Source organism: Nelumbo lutea, chromosome 7 (genome assembly GCF_056320005.1).
Source record: "Nelumbo lutea isolate HS-2025 chromosome 7, American lotus-T2T, whole genome shotgun sequence".
Lineage (NCBI taxonomy): Eukaryota > Viridiplantae > Streptophyta > Magnoliopsida > Proteales > Nelumbonaceae > Nelumbo > Nelumbo lutea.
This window is the reverse complement of record NC_142690.1, coordinates 21,121,419-21,144,854: the sequence shown is the minus strand read 5'-3', so window position 1 is coordinate 21,144,854 and position 23,436 is coordinate 21,121,419. Positions and strand designations below refer to the sequence as shown.

Below are 23,436 nucleotides of genomic sequence, written 5' to 3'. Positions count from 1 at the left end.
TTATTTACGATATAATTTAATAAACTAATATATATTAATTTGGTATTAATTTAATAAATTAATAAGCTAATTCATATTTCCTGAATAATAAATTAATATTTGAATATAATTTAATAAATTAATGTATGTTTTTATTATATGTGATATTATTGGACTGGGATTGGGTTCGGGCTGGGCTTATTTAAGAAAGTCCAGGCCCCAGGCCTAGTGTTTAAAGCCCGAATTCAAACCTATAGGCCTAAAGTTTTGTCCAAGTCCAAAAAATAATGGGCCAAGCCGGGCTAACCTATTGAGTTACCTGGTCCATGAAGCATGAACAGGAAGGTCTCATTGTAGTTTACATCAGACTCCAACCTCTTTTCTTAAGAAGAATACTCGTATTGCTGCACAGCCCTATACTGAGTCCTAAAAGAAAGGTGAACTGTTTTAATTTGTTAATCCCACAAAACACGGAAACTGTCATTTTTAATAAGCCTTTTGGGCCCCGCAAAGTGTTATAGCGTGTTCCCTGCTAGCTATTCCTCAAATTTGAGTATAACTGTGCAAAACTTGAACACATAAATTTTAGATATGTGAATCTTAAGCATTGATATATTTGTATTTGAAAGACCCCAATGTTTAGATAAGCTTTAAGATTTGTGCTTTTGAAGCATTAAAGCACAAAACCCAAGTTTTAGACTTTATGCTTTAGGGGCAAAAATGCTTTGACTTTAGATTGTTTTGCTTTTAAAAGCCACTCTTACCAAAACCCTTACTGGCTCCTACTTGTTTACCACAGCCTAAAGCTCAGAAGTAAGTTCATCCAAACGGAACAATTGACGTGGGTTTCCCCAGGTCTCAATCCAATCCCACCCCACTTAAAATCAGGAAGATGATTTACAATCATAATCAAACCCAACTTCAAGTAAGAGCCAACGTAACTTGGTCAAAGTTCAGATTTGGCTAGTTGGATTGTGGCTTAAGGCAGCCCTATTTTTTTTCTTTGATCTTTTTTTTTTTTTGCTAAGGACGTGAATTAGAATGAGCACCATAGTCTCTGCACGTGGCATGGTCATATAGTCTGTATCCTATGAAGATTCTCTAGGGCTGTCTTTGAATAAGGGTGGATTTAAAATTGCCAATTCCCTGAATTTCTGGATCTCAATTCTGCGTTCATCTCCAAGATAGAGAAGATTCAACAGAGCACAGTTCGCGTTATTTGGGAAATGGGGTGGGATAGTCATTTCAATCCCGATTCCAGGGGAATTGAAGAGGGAATGGAATTCGGATCCAAATCCTCCTGTGGCACAAAAACAGCTGTAGTGTAACGTTGGAGGTCTATACTTGCAGTTCAAATACATTGTTTGGCTGTGTTGAATTATAGATTAATTCCATCAAATAGGAAAATGATCATGGGCAATCAAAACACTGACATTCAACAGACTCAATTTTCAATTATCAAATTCAATCAAAATACCAGAAACCTGCTTAAGTTTTGTCATAATAACATTGGTCTGAACATAACCTGTCCTATCATCCAAGGAATTCCTTATCTGGAAATTCTTTCATTTCATGAAAAAAAATAAACTGAATATACATCAGGAGAGTGACAAGGCATCCAATTTCTCTAATTTTAAACAATCAGAACCTATAATCTTATCAGGATAGCACCACCATTACCAAGCAAAGGTAGATCCAAATGATTCAGAAATCTTATAACAACAAAGATGCTAAGGTTCGTAATCAACAAAACAGGGAAATGATTTTATCCTTTTAGTTTACGCGCCTTAGAGCTTCTGAACTATTGCACTTGCAAATTGTTGGAAATCTTAACCAAGATTCAAAATCATAGTGCGTAAGTGCTGTCTGATCTGTCTCCTCTGGTTGTACCAGAGCTTGATGGTTCACCCACTGCATCAGGTGAAGCTGTTGTTTGGGATGGTGCCTTCTTCAAAGAAGTTGGCATACCTGAAATTTCCTGTAACACAGATCCTATGACCTCGTCAGAAAAACAAGCAGGAGAGAGAGAGAGAGAGAGAGAGAGAGAGAGAGAGAGAGTCTGATCAAGAAATCGAAATAAAGAAAAAAGGTCTACAAAAGATGCTTGGGCTTCTCTACTCTAAGCACTCCAACCTTTTTTATTAGAAAAATTGTAGAAGGGGGAAACCTCTCGAGTAAAACAACCAAAATAATAGTTGACTAGTAATCTAAAAAGATACCTAATTCACAGAAGGGATTTAAAAAAAAGGGAATATAACTGGTCCATTTACTCCCTGTTACTTTCTTTCGTTCGTGACGAACATTTATCCCTCTTTGACTTGGTACATGTGATTCAGCATCTTGTGGCATCTATTTTTGATAATAAACTCATAAAAGAACTCTTCGATAATAATCTAAGTCCTGATTAATGTGTGAACAGTGTTCTAAAAACTGATCTGGAAACAAAACTGCTTTTCCATCTGGGTCAAAATGGTTCAACATGACAACACGTGACATAATAAATTAAATAATAAAAATAAGTAAAAAATATAGAACAAAAAATTGCAGAAATTGGGCATGCGTCTAAATTATATATTTATCATATTAAATAAAAACAAGAGTGGTAAAAGAGAGTTATTGTTATTAATGATGGAAATGGCTAAAAGCACAAAACAAACAGAAAAAAGGAATATATGTCTAACCTGTGACCTGTTGATTGGTCAAATGGTTCAGCAGTTCAACCAGCCAGGTCACAGGTCATTGGCCAAGTCAATGTTTTTTTTTTTTTGTGTGTGAACAGTTTGGGGGTGAAACAGACCCAGAAACATGGCTGGGTGATGGATCAACCGGTTCAACAATCTAGTTTGACTGCAGCTTAAAAACACTGCAAGCCTGTGCCGGGGGGGGGGGGGACAATGAAGAAGGTTGGAGTGGCTCAGTACAAGATTGAAACACTAAACCGAGGATATATTGATGAAGGCTGAAATAGTTTAGAGAGATCACAGGGCAATGGCACAGGAAGAGCAAGTGATATACATAAAAGAGAATTTGACAGACAAGAGAGAAAATTAATGGGAGGATGGTAGAACCTTGACAGCAAAGCAGCCTGTGTCAAGGAGGCTTAGCTCACTAGCTCACCAATATCATAGCAAATATTCCACTCAGCTTTATAAACTCTTACAAAAAGGAGGCAATGCCAAATTTTATCAAGCTCTTTAGCAACAAGAAAACAGAAAAGATATCTAGACTGCACTAGGGTATTAGTATGGATATGGATTTATTACTGCAGAATCAGAGATAAGTACTATAGGTTATCCTGTTCCTTTCTTATTTACCTTTATATGTTACCTGGTAAATTTTCATCCATTTGAACAAACTCTACTGTCTTATGAAGTAAACATTCTGAGGGAGCACTTTAGTTAACAGCTTTTCTTTCTCTCTCTTTGGTTCTTGAAAAGTACTCTACCTTATTGTTCTCAAATATTGAAATTTGAATAATGTACCAGATGATTACAATTTCTGAGGCATCTGTTTGTACCAAAGATGAAAATTATTTGTGAGCTATTTGATAGGTCCAATGTCCAATCCTTGGTACAGTTTCCCTTTCAAAAATTCTGGCCTATGTTACTTAGATACTTCAGAGAACATGTTTCTGATACTTGAACTTTTAAGTATGAAAAACTGCAAGGCTAATTCCATAACTTCTATACTTGAACATAAATTGTGGCTATAAAGAATGCTTTTCAGATAACTAGCCAATCTTGCATGTGGCAATTTTAGATGATGATGATGATATATTCCTAAAATTTTCTACATTTTTTATATTTCTATGTGTATAAAAGTAATTCTTATTTATCATGCTTGCTTATCTTTGTTTGAATATATAATATCAGAGAAAAGCCCAAATGTTTTCTACAAAATTTCTGTATTCTATGTAATTATTTTTTGTATTTTTATCTTTTTTTTTAATTTTTATTATTTAATCATGACATCAAATGTTGACATATTTGACCTGAAAGGTTGACCTGTTGACCCACCATAAAAAAGGAAAATAATTTCATTTTTGCGTTGTAAATTTTTTGTTCCTTTTCGATCAATAAAACCAATTCTTGTTTATCACACAATTTTGTTATTTAACTATGACATCATGAATTTACCCATTTCTCAACCCCATGTAATTAGGATAAGACATGGATGTGTGTGTGAATCATGGGTTGACCCATTTCACCTAGATGGTTGAATTGCTTACATGCCACTTGGATGGAAGAACAGTTTCATTTTTGGATAAAATTACCAAAGATCTTGATGTTTTGGATAAAATAACTTTTGACATATGAAATCTTTTAGACCAAAAACCTACAGAATAAGTATTCTTGAAATTCCCTTGGTTTAGGATAAAAAATAACATCTACTGTATGAGATAGAATCCTCTAATCGAATGACTAGAAATCATGTTCTAAATTATTAAATACCCTACGCTACCTCCAATGTGATGAAATCAATCCCGTTTGCAATGACAGCAGTTATATTGCATAGAAGAATAAAAACAAGAAAAAAAGCAAAGCCAAATATAAAAGATCAGGAAAAGGAAAATTTTGTCCAACACTCCCTCACTATAAACATTAATGATTAAATCAGTGTATCTCCTGCTTACATCTATTGAGTAGGAAAGGCAGTAGTACCCTATATAGACGGTAATTAACAAACAAATGAAGAAGAACCATGAAACCAGGAAAAGTTGGATAAACCAATAAATAATCCCAATAAGCAGTATTTAGGAGATGGGGAAAAAAGTAAATCTTGCCCAACAACAAAAAGAAGGATCAATTGAACACATGGATTAAATTTACCTTCATTAGATGCAACCTTAAATCACTGGGCTGAACTCCCTCCCCAATACAGACCATAACAAATTTTGAATATTGAAACAAAACATCTGCAGCTGCTTGCTTTTTCTCTTCAATCTGTCAGTTTTTTAGCCAGAAAAAACCCAAGTAGATTACTAAAACCATATAATTTAAACAGCCACTAAATTACGAAAAGGTAGATTAATGATAATTAACAAGATAGTCTGAACACAAAAATAAATTTTCTTATTGTATGTGAAAAGGGCCCAGTTTTTTAATGGATACATACAGAATCAGTACACCATTACAACAACCAATGACCTCAGTTAGTAGCAACAAATGTGGCATAAACTGAACACAAAAAGAGGACAATGGGATGACTGGGGCTTGATGAACAACTAACAAAGGTCTACTCTTTATCTAACTGTTTCACCATACCTTTTTTGCACTTTTAATACTCGTTCTCACTTTTATTTTCCTTTTACTATAAATAGAAAAGTAAATATTGGGAAATTATAATAATGTGAACAGGTCAATATTTGTGCAAGAATTTGTATAGGTAAGGTCCACATTACACGGCCAAGGGGTTTGAAGGGCTTGTCACAAATAAAGAAAAAAGAGGTAAAGGGTGTGATGTGGGGCAAAGGCTGAGAAAAAGGAAGTCAAATTCCTTCACGTAGCTTTTCTTTCCCTCCCCTTTCTTTTCCTTTCTTTTTCCCTTTTTCTTTCCTTTTTCTTTTTTTTTTCTTCTGTCTTTTTATATGAGGTGTATGTGGGGCGCATGAGGTGTACGTCTCTAGCACGCTTCATAAAAAAGGCATATGAGGCATACGCCTCAGAGGTGTCAATACCTTTGGCATATGCCTTGGGGCATTTTGGGGGTGCCTCCAGACATACACCTTCCACGCCTTTTAAGACACTGGTCTGGAATATAACACCATCTGTGCTTTTTTCGTGTATATGGCAGGAGAGAAACACAAGAATTTTCAAAAATAAGAGTAGTTCTACTGATTCTGTTCATCAGAAAATCTTGGGAAAAATGTCTTCTTAGTTCACTTGTCATAAACTATTTAAGAATTTAAGGTTATAATTCCTTTTTTTGTACATGACATTTTTTTTTTGTAAAGCGGGGCGAGGGTATAGAACTGAGAGGGCAGATTTTGTATAGTCCCCACGTACATCAACTTGTTGTACACGATACTTTGTTTATATTAATATAATCATACTTCAACCACATGTCGGTTCTTCCTTTCCGCCACTCTATTCTGTTGTGGAGTGTAGGAACAAAAATTTTAATGAATAACCCCAAAAGTTTCAAGATAGGCGGAGAGGGTTTTCTCTAAATACTCCTTATCATTATCAGAACGAAATATTTTGATTTGAGTGTTAAACTGGGTGAGGATGAGTTCATGAAATTTTTGCACAATAGTTGGTACTTCATCCCTGGATTTCATGAGATAAATCCAAGTGTAATGAGAATAGTCATCAATAAAAAGGATAAAGTACCTGTAACCCCCCACAGTTGGCAAATGATATGGCCCCCACACATCAGAGTGAACAATATGAACAGGAGAAAGAGATCTTTTATTGCTTACTGACTAAGAATGCCTACAATGCTTTGTCAGTTCACACGACTCGCAATGAAGACTCGATAAAGACACTCCCTTAAACATATCTGGAAACAAATGACTCAAACAAAAAAAAGACAAATGACCAAACCGAAAATGACATAACAAGACTTTGTCAATAGATTCTGACAAGACTGACTCTAAGGCAACTCCATGAGGTGGTCCAAAAGCTCTATCCAGTGTGTCCAACAAGTATATTCCGTTCGCCTCATGGCCATTCCCAATCATCCTCTAAGATTGTAGGTCTTGAAAAACACAATGAGTGGGAAAAAAGGTTATGCTACAATCATGGATTTAGTTAAGCTACTAACAGATAAAATGTTTGTATTAAGTTTAGGGACATGAAGGATAGAGGATAAATAAAGGGTGTCAGAGGTCTTTATATCCCCTTTACTAGAAATGGGAGCAAGAGACCCATCAGCAAGGGATATTTTCTCTTTACCAGAGAGAAGGTGGTATGAGCAAAAGAGATTAGACAAGCTGGTCATATGGTCTGATGCACCGGAATCAATAATCCAAGGGATTTTACGATTACCTGAAACCGAAGCATGATTTGCAGAAGCATGAATACCTGAGTGAGCAAATGTAGATGAAGAAACAGTAGCTTTCAAGTGATTTAGTAGCCTCCCATACTTTTCAAAATCCGCCTTCATTGCTGCCAACTGCTCAATGGTTGATTTTTCTTCACTCTCCTTATTTCCTCCTTCAGGTACTATAGCAACATTAGCTGTCTTAGGCTTTCCTACCTGACTGCCCTTCTTGGAACTGTTGTTATTCTTAAACCTATCAGGAAGAAGCTCAGGATGAAGCTTCCAACAAGTGTCCTTTGTATGCCTCGATTTCTTGCAATATTCACATATATGCTCCTTTTTCTTAGTAGGACCCTTTGGCTTTATTCCAACATGTGCAAAGTGTTCTATAGGTAGACTCTGTAACAAAACCTGCTACCTACTCTCCTCATTGCTTATCATAGCGTATGCCTGGGAAAGAGTAACCTCATCTTTGGCCAGGATATTTTGCCTAATGATGTCAAACTCAGGGTTGAGTCTAGTGATAAATTCAAACACCCTATTTCTCTCCACCAACTTCCTATACATTTTAGCATCATTCTTACTCTCCCATACAACTGTCTCCATAACATCAATTTCTTGCCATAGGGATTTCAATATATAGTAGTAGATTGCTACACTCTTCTCCCCCTGTCTTAGGTTCTTCACATCACTTTTCAACTTATAGACTCTGGCTACATTCAACTTCTGTGAATAGGTCTCAATAACATTGTCCCATATCTCCTTAGCCAAAGACATCCAGAGATAATGCCGACTTATATGAGGTTGCATAGAATTGACCAACCATCCTATGACGGTATAGTTCTCTTGCATCCATTTCTCAAATTCAGGATCTGTTTCTTCGGGTTTCACTTTACTACCTGTGAGATACTCGAGTTTTCCTCTACTACAAACATAAATTCTTATAGACTATGCCCAAGCAAGATAATTTGTCCCATCTAGCTTGATTGTGGTCACACCAGTCAAAACAGAATCTACCGAGCTGAGGCCGGAAACCGACACTTGCTTAAACTCACTTCTGTATGGCTCCATTAATCAAACGAAAATCAAAGAACTAGAAATTTGGTTTATATAAACTTACTTGAAGTCAAACCAGAACCCAGATGCTTGAAAACTAGGGTTTTACTCTGTCTAGTTGTTGGGGAGGAAGAGAGAGGATGTAGCCGCTCCTACCAGAGCTTCCCAATCTCTTCCAAACCTGAACCACCCTCCTTTAGGAGTCAAAAGACACCTTCCAAGCACAGAGTGCCACTCCCAAAGCTTCACCTTTACCTGTACCTTCGAAAATCTCTAGTTAGCTAGGGTTTTGGGCAGCAACAGAATAACACCACTTCTTGGCAATATCCAGCCAGATTTAAACTCTCCAAACCCTCTACCAACTAGGCCAAAGATCCTTTGAACTATAGAGAACCTATCCCTCCATACACTCTCTTAATTGAAGGCTGTATGGGAAAAGATGAAGAAGAAAAGAAGGAAGAAAGAAACCTGCTTTGATACCAAGATGTAAACCAGTCCTCAAAAATAGGTGTAAACTTGAAAAATTAGAGAGAAAAAGGAGGAAGAAAAGTAAGAGCAACAGTACAAGAGAAGAAGATGGAGAAAAGAGGAGGAAGAAGAAAAGGTTCGAATAATCCTTCCCTCTCTTCTCTAATCATTTTTACTAAAAATTAATGTTAAAATAATTACAAGTATGCCCTTAAGTGGGTGGCCAGCTAGGCAGTAACATAAAGAGATCAAACAAAAAGAAATAACAAGCCCATTAAGAGAGGCCCTTTAGCTAACAGGAAAATAGAAAAAATATTACAAGAGAAGATACTAGGACCCATTCGGCCCAGTCTCTTTACATGTTTGATCCCTTCACAGCCCAACAGTATGGGAATATTGTTAGACAAAAGGTCTATGAGGTTGAGTTCGAGACAATCTTAATTGGGTTCTAGGTCTGGTATGAGTTGGGACTGCCCCACACTAAACTTAACCCACTAGTGACATTGAAAAAATGTAGATATAGCCTTGGCTAAGAATAGGGGTTCATGGGACATGGTTGGGTCGGGTTCAACAATCCTGTTCCATTTAGCTGGGTATTGATCCAAACCCACCCCATTAACATCCCTAATGTTGTAACTAAGAACCTATCCAATTTGAGTAGGATTGAGATCCTACACCCTCCCCTTTTTCATGATTAAAACGTATTGTGTTGAAATTCCCCCTATACATGGAAGATACCATCACAGTTTGACTTTATCCAACTCATTCCAAAAGATCTATTAATCTGTTGGGTCATATGTGGCTGTGAAAGCACACACACACACACACACAAGAATAAAAAAAAGCACCTTATAGGACTTATAGAACAACGGATACTGAAAACTACCCACCATTTGATCCTTCAGCATGATTTTCTTGAATCTCATATGATTATTACCCCATGCAATGTTTCTTAACAGCAAGAAATACCAACCACAAGGGATAGGGGCCCCAATACTGCAAATGATAGATGAATCAAAAGATTATACTTTTTTTTTTTGATACATAATAGCTTATAACTTTGTTTCTTATAGAATATCTAACTTCCATTTTATACAAAAAGAGCAGCACAGTACTCTTCTTCTTCTTCCAGCACAATATGATTTTTAGGCTAAAAGAATGCCATTACCCAATGTTGGTTACAGATATCTCATCTGGGGTTTAGGGAGGGGTGGACTGGACCGGATACATGCCTAACCTTTGGCATTTTTTGTGCGAAGTGTCTCCACTCAGACTTGAACCCACAATCTCATGCTTGTCAGCCCAAGATTTCAGGCTAAGAATGGTAAACTAATTTATTGTTTCTACCTCTGACACTTAGTTTTCACCAGTGTCTTCTATCTCTGTGAATGTGCCAACCACCGACCTTTGGGGAATTTTCTTTTACCGGATTGTCCCTGAATACTTGTGCTCCTGAAATACTTGTTCTACTTCTTCATTTTTGGAAGAGAGCGTCTATTCTGGAGTCTCATCCATTGCCACTTTTTTTGCTTGTCTCCCTCTGGAAGAGGAGAATTTCTATTCGTTAGGTCAAACATAATAACCTCATGGATAACTATTGAACCATTCCCTGGTTTGTTTGGTTTGAAACTTTGGTTCCCATCCTTAGTCCACATCCTTTAAGTTGACATGGATTCTGGTTCAACCCGGTCCTTGTTGGCTTTACATGTAGGATGCCCAATAATTTAGACTATTATCCTGGTTGAGTTTCCCTACACTTGACCTTCCTGTCTCCTGCTTAACAGAGTTATGCTTTGGTTATTTTTCCCTTTATAAGCCCTGATTTGTCTTCAATGCACATTGTAGTGCTTGGATATTCTTCTATCTTATAGAATATGTGGTGTTGTATTTTAATCCAGTTATTCCTCTATTTCGTATAATTATAATATTTTCTCATTGTATATCTATCTACTTGTTTCTGTTATCAAGTCTTTATGGTTCTTAAATATCATAGTGCGTTCCTATTTCCCTCTATATTCTTAATTCTTAAGCACTAATTTCTTTCCATCCTCTTTTGCTAGGTAGATTTAAGCTAAATCTCAAAACAAGCAGGCCTAGAGGTGTAATGTGGGCCATGCTTTACAGGATGTCTGTACTGTAGCGGGCCTGGGTGGGCTGTGCATGCTTGGCCCGGGACCCCTCAAAAGGGAGGCCAGGTCCATGGGTGGCACGCTTTTTTAGAAAAATTGAAAAAAATAATGAAAGTTAAAATAAATTAACAAGATAGACAAGAAATTGAAATATATATATATGGGCTGTGCTGTGCTGGGCCGCGAGTCATGCCAGCATGGCCCACTTTATCGTGTTGTGCCATGCTGGCTGCGGTACGACCTGGTTGCTAAAGTGACCGAGCCACGGGCGGCACGGCCCACTTTACAGCTCTACGCAGGTCAAGGGCCCTGTGGTCTCTTTCTAGCTTGGTATGGATCCATTTATCTACTGCTTCAGAATTGGAATGATATGCTTGTAGCCTCATATCTGACACAAAGAATCCTTTGAACATAACCAGAGAAGAAATGAAGACAAGTTGAACATATGTGTAAAGATGTAAAGATAGTTAAGATTAAAGCCTCGTATACGAGAGAAAGGATCCTTTTGAAAACAGAAGTGGGAAAAAACTATCAAAAAACCAGAAGGAAAGCCTAGTTTTCTCTTTGGTAAATACTCTTGGAGTTGTTACAATTACATACCAAGAATACATGGGAAAGTAATAGCAATATGAATGGAAAGAAACCTGTGACAATTAAACTAATAGAGAGTTTTAACTTCTAATTTATCAGTTACCCAAAACTCAACTTCAAGTTGAGAAATCTAACTTCTAATCCATTTATCAGGGGGAAACATGTATCTTCTGTTCTTCTCTCTTTTGGGTCCTAAAGTTAGGATCTGGAAATTACCATTATAGGAAGCTTCAGTCTCTATACATTTCTAGTGTTCAGATTTTATTAGAAACGGATGGTTTACACATATGTTGAGTACTGAAAAGAATATTTGGATTTCACTGGGTGAAAGAAATAAGACTATAAGTATGTTTTTAAGCACTTTGCTAGAGCCCCAAGATCTAGACAATAGATTTTCTTAACAATGAAAAAATTAGTATAACCTTTTATTTCAATTTCTTTTTCTCATTTTTTGGAGGGGGATGGGGGAGAGGACATATAATGCCTTAAACGGTTCTGCAATGACCATACCTCATTTAGTTGTCTTTTTATATAGTTTTATATTGCAATTCCCCCTTTATGTAATGATTTTACCACATTCAAAAAATAATACAAAAACTTATAAAGTGCTACTTCCATAATTTCAATTTAAGGGATTTTAACTCAAAGGCCTTTACAGAAACAACAAATCAGCAAAGCGGAAAAGTGTTGCATATTGGAGTGCAACTTGGGCAGGCTCAGATTGAGCGTTTGTTAAATTTTGTATGCATCTGGGCCTGATTCAATGTAAATTCTTCAACTGAGGTACGTAACTTGCACCACTAGTGCAGAACCCTAAGTTCTCTGTTCTAATTAATGACACTGCATCTGGCTTATTAAAGAGCTCTAGTCCACCATCCCCCTTTTATTCATTTGTGTGGTTGAGGTTCTAATGGTGCTTACTAGAATGCCTCACAAACACAGCTTAAAGTATTTATTTGGGACGTTAGGCTGGTTCAAGGAGGCCTCAAGTTTGAACATAAACTTCATAAATAGAAAAACCAATCGACCTAATTGGGTAGGTTGAGAACATTCAGAATCTAGTGGAAGTTTTGGGCTGCAACATTGAAATTTTCCAATAGATGAAAACTAACCAGCAATACATACTTTGTTTAACCAATGAAAAAAAAAACAGAAAAAGAAAAGAGAATCAGTGCAAGAGAAGAAGAGAAAAAGAGAGAAGGAGAAGAATCAATCGTACTCTCTCTCCAGCTCCAATTACTTTTATTAAACCTGATTAGAAACATTGGAAGAATTACATGAATACTTTTAGTAGGGCAGCTGCTTATAAACTTAAAGAAAAAAAGGTTAACAGGCCCATGAGTATAAAGGCCTATTAACACAAAAAATAATAAACATAAAACTGAAATAAACCAAGGCCCATCCAGCCCAATCTACACTCCCCCTCAAGCTGAGCATAGATGTCAATCATGCCCAGCTTGTTTACATACTACTGCAATTTAGCTTTAGGAACTCCTTTAGTAAGTACACCAGATAGCTGCTCTTTAGATGCAAATAAAGGGTAGGCAAACTTCTCCAGATGCCACCCTCTTTCTAATGAAGTGTCTGTCAACCTCAATATGTTTCACTCGGTCATGTTGGATAGGATTGTGTGCTATGTTAATGGTCGCCTGATTGCCACAATACAACATTAATGGCTTGTCATATTCACCCATCTCTTCCATTAGAGAACGTAACCACAATAGCTCATGTACACCATGTGCCATGGCTTTGTATTCTGCCTTAGCTAAAGGCCTAGCCACTACTGACTGTTTCTTGCTCCTCCAAGAAACCAAATCTCCAGTTACCATAGTACAATACCCAAATGTAGATCTCCTAACATCAATACATCCTATTCAGTCTGCATCTCTATATGTTCCCAGCTTCTTGTCACCATGCTTTGCAAAAGGATACCTTTTCCTGGTGTACCCTTCAAGTAACACAAAATTCTCTCTACCGCAACCATATGTGTATCTCTAGGGGCATGCATAAACTGGCTAATGACACTAATAGCATAAGAAATGTAGGGTGAGTCATGCATAGGTACAACAACTTCCCAAGCAACCTTTGGAACACTCCCATATCCTCCCTCAAGTAACTTTCCACCAGAAGCTAAGAACTTATGATTCAAATCAATAGGTGTGGCAATTGGTTTTATCCCAAGTTTTCCTATTTCAGTAAGCAAGTCAAGCGCATACTTACATTGGGAGATGAAGATGCCATTTTTGGATCTAACAACTTCAATTCCCAAGAAATATCTCAGTTCTCCTAAATATTTAATTTCAAACTCAGCATTAAAGAAGTGCTAAGGCTGTTGTAATAACAGCACCCCCCCCACACGTGCACGCAAGAATTTGGTAGGGACATGTGTGAGGCAAATAAAACGTTTCTGGCTACTTCAACAATATGATAGTTTTTTTCGTTCAACTCCATTTTGTTGTGAAGTGCGTAAACAAGAACTTTGATGAATAACCCCAATCATCAAGATAAGAAGCAAGACTTTTCTCAAAATATTCCTTTGAAACAACTAATACCGACCTCAATAGGATTGCTCCTTGTAGGATCCCCAAAAACATGTTCTACTTGGATTGATCTCTATAAGGATAAAAAAGGCTCCCTTCAAGCCTCGAGCACCAGGTTAGAACCTCCTCTGGGACCCTTAATTCAAAAATCTCAAGTTAGCTAGGGATTCGAGCAAAAAATCCAAGAATTGTCTTGGCCACTAATCTGATTGTCTCTTTTCTCCTGAAATCCTCTACTAACTGGGCCGAATATCTTATTTAATCAGTGAACCATTCAATTCTCCACCACATTGTGTACATAGTTTTCAAGGTGCCAAGGTGAGGCTAGGCGACAGGGGGTGCCTTGTTGCCTAAGTGGGCACCTAGGTGTCACCTAGGTGATGGATTTTTTCTAAGTAAAAAACATATATCCTCGGCTAGTTCCCTAGGTACCATAAGAAGAAGAAGAAGAAATTAAGAAGAAAATGTGTTGATTAGACAAAATTTTAAGACCTGCCTTATTGGTTTGGGCTTTGAAATCTTTGAGGGTTCAATACAGCATTTAGCAATGTCTGTGTTGATTAAACCCTAACAAATAAGAAAACAATAAGAATAAATTAGTATAAAAACACACACAATGAATGTTCTGGTTTAATAATGTTTATTTTATAATTATAATCTCAAAAAATCAAGAATGTAAAACTATTTTACAATACAATGTACAAAACTGCTTGGCAATTAGGTGAGGCAAGCCTCCAAGGGCGCCTTGTCGCCTAGGCATCACCTTGAAAACTATGACTGTGTATGGGATTAAAAAGAAAAGAAAAAAGAGTAGTTATACTGCTCTAAAGCCAAGATGAAAACTAACCTGCAATAGATTCTTTGTTTAATCAATGAAACCAAGCAAAAGAAAGAGAATCAGTGCAAAAGAAGAAGAGCAGGAGAAGGAGAAGAGAAGGGTCAATCATACTCTCTCTCCAGCCCCAATTACTTTTATTAAACTTGATTAGAAACATTACTGGGGGGGGGGGGGGGGGGAGGGAGTACATGAATACCCTTAATAAGGCGGCTGCTTATAAACTTAAAGAAAAAAGGCTAACAAGACCATAAGTATAAAGGCCCATTAACACAAAAAATAATAAACATGAGACTGAAATAAACTAAGGCCTATCTGGCCCAATATTTTTACACCAATCAGCTACTTGGGCTATCTCTTAGTGCCAAGTCCACTTCTACCTCAACATGGAATCCAATAGTAGAAAGGTTTGAGAAACGACTATCTTCATGGAAATCAAAGTATCTCCAGAGGTGGGAGGAGAATGTTAATAAAAAGTACTCTATACAACTTACTGGCATATTATTTTCATTTTTTCCTATTCCATCAAAGGTGGCAAAAAGGCTTGAAAGGATTCAAACGGAGTTTTTGTGGAAAGGTTGAAGGGAAGGGAGGAAAGTGCATTTGGTAAATTGTAATCAAATAACACAATCTCAAGGAAGCAGGATTAGGAATTAAAAAAAATTAAGAGTAATGAAAACATCCTTTTGGAGGTTTGGTGAAGAAAGGGACAGTTGGTGGAGGAGTTTGATTTCAAAGAACTATGGATACAGGTCGATAGTGTAGGACCCAGGCCTATGTTCTTCCAGTTCCTATGGATGTTCTGTTTGGAGGGTCATTAAGAAGGTTTATGAATCCTTTTTTTCTTGATCAATAAAGGTTTATGAATCTTTCATCAAAGGAGTTTCCTATAAGGTAGGAAATGGTAAGTAGTTAAGGTTCTGGAATGGATTCATAGTGTGGCCAAAGATCTTTAGCCAAGGTTTTTCCAAACTTCTACTTCATTGCAGAAGATAGAGGTAAAAGTGGCACAATGGAAGCAATATCACTTGGATGCCAAAATCTCACAGGAATTTTGAGATAGGAAGTGCAGCCAATCTATTGCTCTTGCTTCAAGGTAGCAAGATAAACATGGAGAGGAAAGACTAAAGAGTACGGAAGTGGGATGCAAGGGCTGTTTCTCTGTGAAATCTTTTGCCAAGAACCTCATGGAGACTAGAAATACAAGTTCCCCGTCCAAAGTTGTGTGGGTGTTTGCTGTCCTGTAAAACGATTCCTTTTCTAGTGTAGTTAGTGGCCTCAGTTAAGTGCCAAACTAAGGACGGATTGATCACCAGTGAGGAGATAAATAACTATTAGGTTCTCTGAAGTAAATCACAAGTATTGATTCTTTTCAGGAATGCTTCCCAACAAAAGCTCCCAATCCTAGGTGGAATGGGTTTGCACCAAACTTCCTTAACGGGGAAAGACTATCTGAGATTATCATTTGGTGGAGACAAGGCTTTGAAGAAGGATGCACAGGACAAAAGAGTCCAAAGCCTACTATTAGGTTTTGTGGGGACTAAATAGACCCCCTCAAGAAAGCTTAAGAGAGTCAAGGTACTATTTAACTCTGAATCCCTAATGGCTCTTCTCAAATGCAAATTCCACCCTAACCTTGAACTTACATGTAAAGGTACAAAAAAAGTGGAGATAGGCTCGTTCTTCGAATTAGACAAGGCAAAAAGGGATGGAAACTGTTCCTTCAAGGGGGAATCCCCAATCCAGACTTGTTCCCAAAATTTAATGAGGTTACCAAGTGCAAATCATACCTGGTTTGGGGCCAAAAAAGAAGCAGAATAGTTTGGATGGCCTTCCGTGGAGAAGCCATTGTGGTCCTAGCCGTAATTCCAGCTTCCCATCCATTATCCACAAGGCCATGAATACTAGTCACTTTCTTGGCCCACACTTCCTCTTCTGAATATCCCCTAGGCGGGACCTCCACACTTCTTACTTATACTGACAAATTTCCACCTAACCCTATGATCCTTTTTCTCCTCCCCTAGCTCCCAAAGAAAATCTCTCATTAACTTCTCTAATCTCCTAAATATCCTTTTCGACACTTTGAAAACTGACAGAAAGTAGACCAGCAAATTCACTAAAGTGGATTTAATCAATGTGACTCTCCCCCCAAGAGACAAATAATTTATCTTCCAAGAAGCTAGTCTCTTTTCAAATCTTTCTACAATCAGGTCCCAAAAATTTCATTTCATAGGGTTTACCCCTATCCCCTAGGGGCAAATCTAAATACTTCAAATGGCCAATTGGATACCATACACCCTAGGAGACCTACATGCTCTACCATCTCCCCCTCCAAATTTATTCCTACCATATACAACTTTTTCAAAATTCACCTTTAGGTTCAACATTTTCTCAAAAAGTTGTACAGTCAGTTTTAAATTTCTAATCCAACTCAAATCACCACCTTTGGAAAAAAAAACGTAAAAGAAAATAAAAAACACTGCATCATCCACAAATTGCAAGTGAGTAATTGGTACCCCATCCCTTCCCACTCTCCATCCTCTTACTTGATTCCTAGAATCTACTCTAGTAACTAGTCTTCCCAAAATATCTTCTATCAAGGAAAACAGGAATGGAGAGAGAGGGCCTCCTTGCCTTATACCCCTCAAGGCCAAGAAAAAATTCACCAGTGTCCCATTTACTAGGATAGAATAATGACAAGTTCTAACATACCCCATCACCCACTTTTACCATTTGTCTCCAAACCCAAAATTCACCATCACCTCAAGCAAAAAAGGACCAACCCATCAGACAATAAGCTTTTTCCAAATCAAGTTTGCACACCACTCCTTTCTTTCCAGACTTTTTGAAATCCTCCACACTTTCATTTGCTATTAAGATTCGATCAGTTATTTGTCTTCCTTCCACAAAGGTTACTTGATTCAGTGCAATAATAGTAGGGAGGACTCCTAATCCTATGAGACAACATTTTCGCTATAACCTTATACAAACTATTCACCAAGCTTATTGGTCTAAAATCTCTAGGATGGGCAGCATTTGTCTTTTTAGGGATCAAAGCCACAAAGGTGGAGCTCAACCCTAGATTAATTATTCCCCTTTTGTAAAATTCATCAAAAACCCCCCAAAATGTCCTCATGTCATTGTAAAACCACCTGGCACTGGAGCTTTTGATCGGTCCATAGAAAATACTGCCTCTTTAATTTCTTCCAATTCAAACTTTCTTTCTAACCACTCCCTAGCCTCTGATTATAACTTAGGTCATCCTAGCCCTTCAACCCACATTCTAACATTTAATGATCTTCTAAAGATTGACCTAAAGTGGTTTGTGAAGGCCCCAACAACCTCATTATGTTGGGTAATAGTAAAGCCCTTTACTTTTAGCTTAGAACAAAGTTTTTCCTTCTCCCATTTTCTAGAGCATGAAAAAAATTTTGTATTCCTAGTCATCAAAAAAAAAAAAGGGAAAAAAATTGTATTCCTATCCCCCTCTTTAATCCATTTGCATCTTGGTTTTTCCTTCAGCATTTTTTTTTTTGTACAAAAGCTCTCAAGAGGGGATGCTAAAGAAAATGATGGGCAGACTTGGCTCATCAATATTAGTAGAAGAGTTCATGCAGTATAATGCCCATGAGTTCTTAGATGGGCAGAGTTGGTTTGAGATTGTTGGGGAGAGCTGGTTTCTGTAAATTGTTCTGATATATGTTGGCTATTGTAGTTCTGTATTAACAGTACCTTACTGTACTCTATGAGTGTCAATCATTTCAACTCTCTATGCAATTCTGCTTTTATCAATAAACAAATTTACTTTACCTTTCTTAAAAAAGGGTTTTGCAGAATTAGATGAAAGGGAAGAGTCATGACAAATATACTGTTACCAATCAATAGGTACAATTGAATATATTTGCCTGGAAACTTGTCATTTTTTGGTGGCTTGGAATTATAGTGAAAGAGTTGAATGATATTATATTTCAAAAGTTCTTAATCAAAATTCCCAATCACACTTTAAACGTTAGTTGAGGACCTTAATTCATAATTTTTTTTTTCAGTGTAGGCATCCTCTTTGTTAAATTATAAATAATATTTGGTTTAAAGATAGTTCTTAACAATCCGAGTCATTTGTTCCTGCCGCGGCCATTAAAGTTCCAAAATTGAAGCCAACAGGACTAAAATAAATGAAAAAGGAAAGAACAAAAAATCCCATCTTGCAGGAAGTGCAGAATTTCAAATTTTACGATAGCTAGATTTATATGTTTTGGTAAAGATAAGATGAATTGATTCTGATGAAAATTCATGAAAAAACATGTAAAAATATTGGTTAAGGGTGAGAGAACATTAAGTAAAAGCACAGAGAAAGTTCGCAGAAAGGGTTGAAGGGAATGAAGCCCACCTCGTAATCGTCCATGAACACAACTCTTAACCCGCTGTCCTTCGCTTCCTTCAGGTTCAGACGAATTCCTGCTCTCCGTCTCTCTCTATTTCAGAATTCAGAATCAGCATTTCAGATCATATGTGCTGAAACGGATCCGGGCCGGGCCTAAACTTAAGCCAAGGCCCAAGCCCGGAAAATTTCGGCCCAAGCCCACGCCTTCACCATTACCGCCAAAATTTGGCGGTTGTTAGAAAATTTCAAATTTTCAGTAAATTTCAAACTGGTTCGTTCAAAATCCTCCGCCTCCTCCCTCCCCAAATCAGTCTCAATCCTTCCTCAAGATCTTTACAATATTTTTCTTTTCGAAAGCAGGATACCCAGTTGAGAAATCATGGTGAGGGAACGGAGGGTCGATTCATTCTATACACGATTGCGAGAGGCCGCTTCCGCTTCAGCTTTAGCTTCCTCCTCTCCTCTGTTGATATTTCCGTCGACATCCGACGTAGACTCTCTCTGCGCCCTGAAGATCATATTCCATGTTTTGGAGTCTGATTCCGTCCGCTACGCTTGCTATCCGGTCTCTTCCTTCAAGGAAATTCACAAGTATGCAGGCCCCGATCTCTGTGCTTCCTCTAGTAAGCCTATCTCTATCCTACTCATCAATTGGGGATGCCAGAGGGACCTTCGACGGGTTCTGAATTTAGGGCCGGCGGCACAGGTTTTCGTCGTTGATAGTCATCGTCCTATTCATCTCCACAATCTCAGTGAGCAGAATGATCGGGTAATTGTTCTCTACACTCAGGATGATGAGCAGCAGGCTGATTTGGCCTATGACTTTGATGTCTCCACCGTGGCGAATGCATCGGATTTGAACAGTGATGATGAGATGGAGAGGAATTCTGATAGCGAAGACGACAGTGACAGTGAAAGTGAGGATGAAGATGGTTCTGGATCTCGGAAACGAAGAAGGGTCTCTGATGAAACAGAAGAAGATCCGGTTAAGCTTTTCAGGAAGCTGAAAAAGGAGTATTACAACATGGGTACCTTCCATGGGAGGCCTTCTGGCCTTCTGATGTTCGATCTATCTCATTCACTTAGAAAGAACACAAATGAGTTACTCTGGCTAGCTTGTGTCTCCTTGACTGATCAGTTCGTCCACGAAAGACTTACCAATGAGAGATACCAAGCTGGGGTTATGGAGCTTGAACAGCACATCAACAGCTCAGGGAATTTGGATGCAATTACTTCTGTGACTCTCAAAGATGGGACCAAGATCCGGGCTCCAGATGCCTCGAGAATTGCATACGAGGATGAGCCAAGGCTGATGTTATTGCGGGAGTGGAACTTGTTTGATTCAATGCTCTGCTCTTCCTACATAGCAACGAAACTGAAGACTTGGAGTGATAATGGGTTGAAGAAGCTCAAGCTTCTTCTAGCCAGGATGGGATTTGCTCTTGTTGACTGCCAACAGAAGTTCCAGTACATGAACATTGAAGTGAAAAGGAAAATGAAAGATGAGTTTGAGCGATTTCTTCCAGAATATGGACTCACAGAGTTTTATTACCGAAGTTTCTTACGATTACATGGGTATAGCTCAAAGGTATCTGCAGCTGATGTCGTTTATGGTGTTACTGCATTGCTTGAATCATTCGTGAAATCCGATGGCTCCTGTGCTTCTGAACAGTTTGGTGTAGCCTATGATGCCTTATCCTTGAGTAATCTTGATAAACTGAGAACGGGGATGCAGAATGCGATTATGATACAGAGAGCCATCCTAAGACAAGGAAGTGCTGCCATAACCAAGAGCGGTTCCATAAGGAGTGGGAGAAAATTCAGGTGGTTGAAGCTTGAAGATGCTGCTGACACAAAGCTGTTGGGATATCCACAAGCCTTGACCAAATTCTGTTATTTCTTGATGGATGCTCTGCGGGAGAAAGGTGCAAAAATGAAGCCTCTGATCTGTGCTTGCTTAACCCAGGAAGCCAACAAGGTTTTGATTGTTGGGGTATGCGGCAAGCCACGTCTTGGAGCCGTTCAAGGGAATGCATTTGGAGTTGCATTCAGAGCTGCAGCAGAGGAGATTGGAGCAGAGTTCTTCCATGAGTTGTTTGAGTCGTCTTGGATAGTCTTGGATGCTGTTGCTGTTAATTCTTTTATGATTAGAATAACTGAGAAACTTTGATGTAAGTGATTTTTTTTCTGTTCTTATGCAAGTATGTAATTGACCACAATACATTGATCTAGTTCCTTGATTTCTCTTAGTTTGTATTTGAAGTGGGAATTCAATTTCTCGTTACTGGTGTAATGTAAGTTATGGCAACAGAAATTAATAACATGGTTGGAACTCCGTTTATCTGACTATCACTAAAATTGGCATTGTCCTCAGATGTTTGTAAATGACAATCCTTTTTTTATATATGTGAGTTGTCTATTTACAAGATCAATTATCTCTTCTTGTGTCTGTTAGATGTTTTTGAATTGATAAAATCATAAAATCTACTTCTAGTTTTTTTTTTTTTTAATTTTGATATCCCAAGTATTATATGTTTTTTTTTTTTTTTGCTTTAGCTTCAAAACAAAAGATTAGTATCATTTATTATACATTTTAATTAAAGTTTCTTTAATAAAAGTCTTCTGTTATTGGTCAAAAAAAGATTAAAATATCTTAGAAAGATTAAAAATAGAGTTTCCAAATCATTCTGGCCCTCTGTTTGAAATGCACAAAATGTTAGGCTGTGCTTGGATAAGTTTTTACTTAGATGTTTTTTACTTTGGAAACCAGAGACATGAAGTTAAAGTACTTTGGCATTTGGTTGTGGTTATTTGTTTTTTCAAGTAAAAAACATGTAAAGCAAAAGTCGAAAAGCATTTGACAACTTTCTTCTTTTTGATAATATGCATTTGAAAATATAAATCCCAAATTTTGCACTTTTTTTTTAATCAAACCAAGATCATAGGTTTGAGACACCCAAATTCTAGGATTAGGAAAGAAAAATTCTATATGCTGGTGTGTGGCAATACTTTGCATGACTGAAAAGGGTACATGTGTATGTGCCACACAAATTATAGCATAAAGTATCATGTGCTTCTATGCGATGAATGTAGCAAAATTACCAGGATCTGAAATGGGTATATGTGTATGCGATGGCCAAATTAGAACAGAAGTACATGGATGTAACCAAACGCCCTATAGTGCTTTTCTGTTCTGGAAATCACACTTCCAAAACATGTTTTACCAAGAACTTACACAGTACTGAATACAATGTTTCTGCATTTGAGCTTCAAAAAAATGAAAGTGAAAGCTTATCCAAACACAACCAAAAACTTAACTTTTGGTTATACATTTTCCCTTCTCTACAATGACTACGCCAAATAATTAGCTTATTTTCAAATCCAATAAAACAATGGACCCACGCTACATGCTATTAACTCTCAATCTCTAATCTGATATCATAGCCTCTAGAGACCATCTGCGGAGAAATTTTCTAAATTTTCTTTTTGTTTCAGGTATTAGTCATTAGATAAACTCTTAGAAATACAAAATTTAGGAAAATTCTTGCAAACAAAATTCACTAAACTAAGGCTGTGTTTGCAAGTCTTTTTGTGATATCTTTCAGGCTTTTCAAGGCTCAAAAGACGGAAAATGCGTCTTCCCCGTTTGGCATTGGGAAGCTGGGTGGACTGAAGCTCGTGGAAGACCCAAAATGGCTAATTTCGGGAGGCTTAAACATTTGGTTGTTTTTCGATAGGGATCAGATTACTTCCTTCCATTTTCACTTGCAGCAAATTCTGAAGGAGCAAAGGAGAACCGGCCCCCTCCCATTTTTCAACAGGTATAATGCCATTTTTTGACGGGTATCTCCTCCATCCTGTTCATTCTCTCAACATATGATTAACCAATCCCTTTTTCTTTTTGGATCAAGAGAAAAAAAAAAAAAGAGCTTTTAATCACCAAATACACAGGTACAATTTACGTTCACAGGCTCTGGTTGTGACGATTTCAGTTGAATATTATTTGTTTTCTATAGCCCAATGTGGTTTGCATATACTTGTTATGGTTTAGAGCTTATGGTTTGTGTTTTCATTTTTGTAGTTTGGGGTTTTATTGGACTTTATTAACAGTTATGCTATCGGTTAATTGCCATTTTTTGTCTATTGCTAGGCATTGTTCAGACCACTCTATCGATCTAGCAAAGGTGTAGCTAAAATTCAAGTCTTCCGTTCTCATGCTCAAGGCACTTCCGTACTATACACATCTGGCATGATCAGTGCGTAGAACACGGCGAGTTGTTTCTGGTTTTCTTTTATAAATTGGGCAGTTCTGTGTTTATAGTTCCTATAGCATTCCAAATGACATATTGATCAATGTTTAGAAAAACATGTAATTTTCCAAATGAACATTTTGATGATTTGATCTTTGTTCTTTGGTATGGTTGGGTTCATAATGAAACGCTAAAATTGTTTGAAATTGAGTGAGTTCAACAA

The 23,436-nt window shown here is 37.5% G+C and overlaps 2 protein-coding genes across 3 annotated transcripts; one reads left to right on the top strand and one right to left on the bottom strand.

The window, feature by feature from the left end:
- Positions 1-1,408: 1,408 nt before the first annotated feature.
- LOC148845572 (uncharacterized) lies at positions 1,409-19,280 on the bottom strand. The gene is made up of 3 exons (XM_088954951.1): positions 18,970-19,280; positions 4,809-4,922; positions 1,409-1,957 (listed from the first exon to the last, which is right to left on the bottom strand). The coding sequence occupies exons 1-3, from the start codon at positions 18,982-18,984 to the stop codon at positions 1,826-1,828; spliced, it is 261 nt and encodes an 86-aa protein (XP_088811077.1). The 5' UTR covers positions 18,985-19,280; the 3' UTR covers positions 1,409-1,825.
- Positions 19,281-19,316: 36 nt separating this feature from the next.
- Positions 19,317-23,436, top strand: CDC45 (cell division cycle 45). 2 transcript variants are annotated; one of them, XM_088954949.1, is made up of 2 exons: positions 19,317-21,134; positions 22,569-23,436. In XM_088954949.1, the coding sequence occupies exon 1, from the start codon at positions 19,343-19,345 to the stop codon at positions 21,131-21,133; it is 1,791 nt and encodes a 596-aa protein (XP_088811075.1). In that variant the 5' UTR covers positions 19,317-19,342; the 3' UTR covers position 21,134; positions 22,569-23,436. The 2 variants fall into 2 exon arrangements, with proteins under 2 accessions (XP_088811075.1, XP_088811076.1); XM_088954950.1 differs by having other exon boundaries at positions 19,343-21,134; positions 22,548-22,669.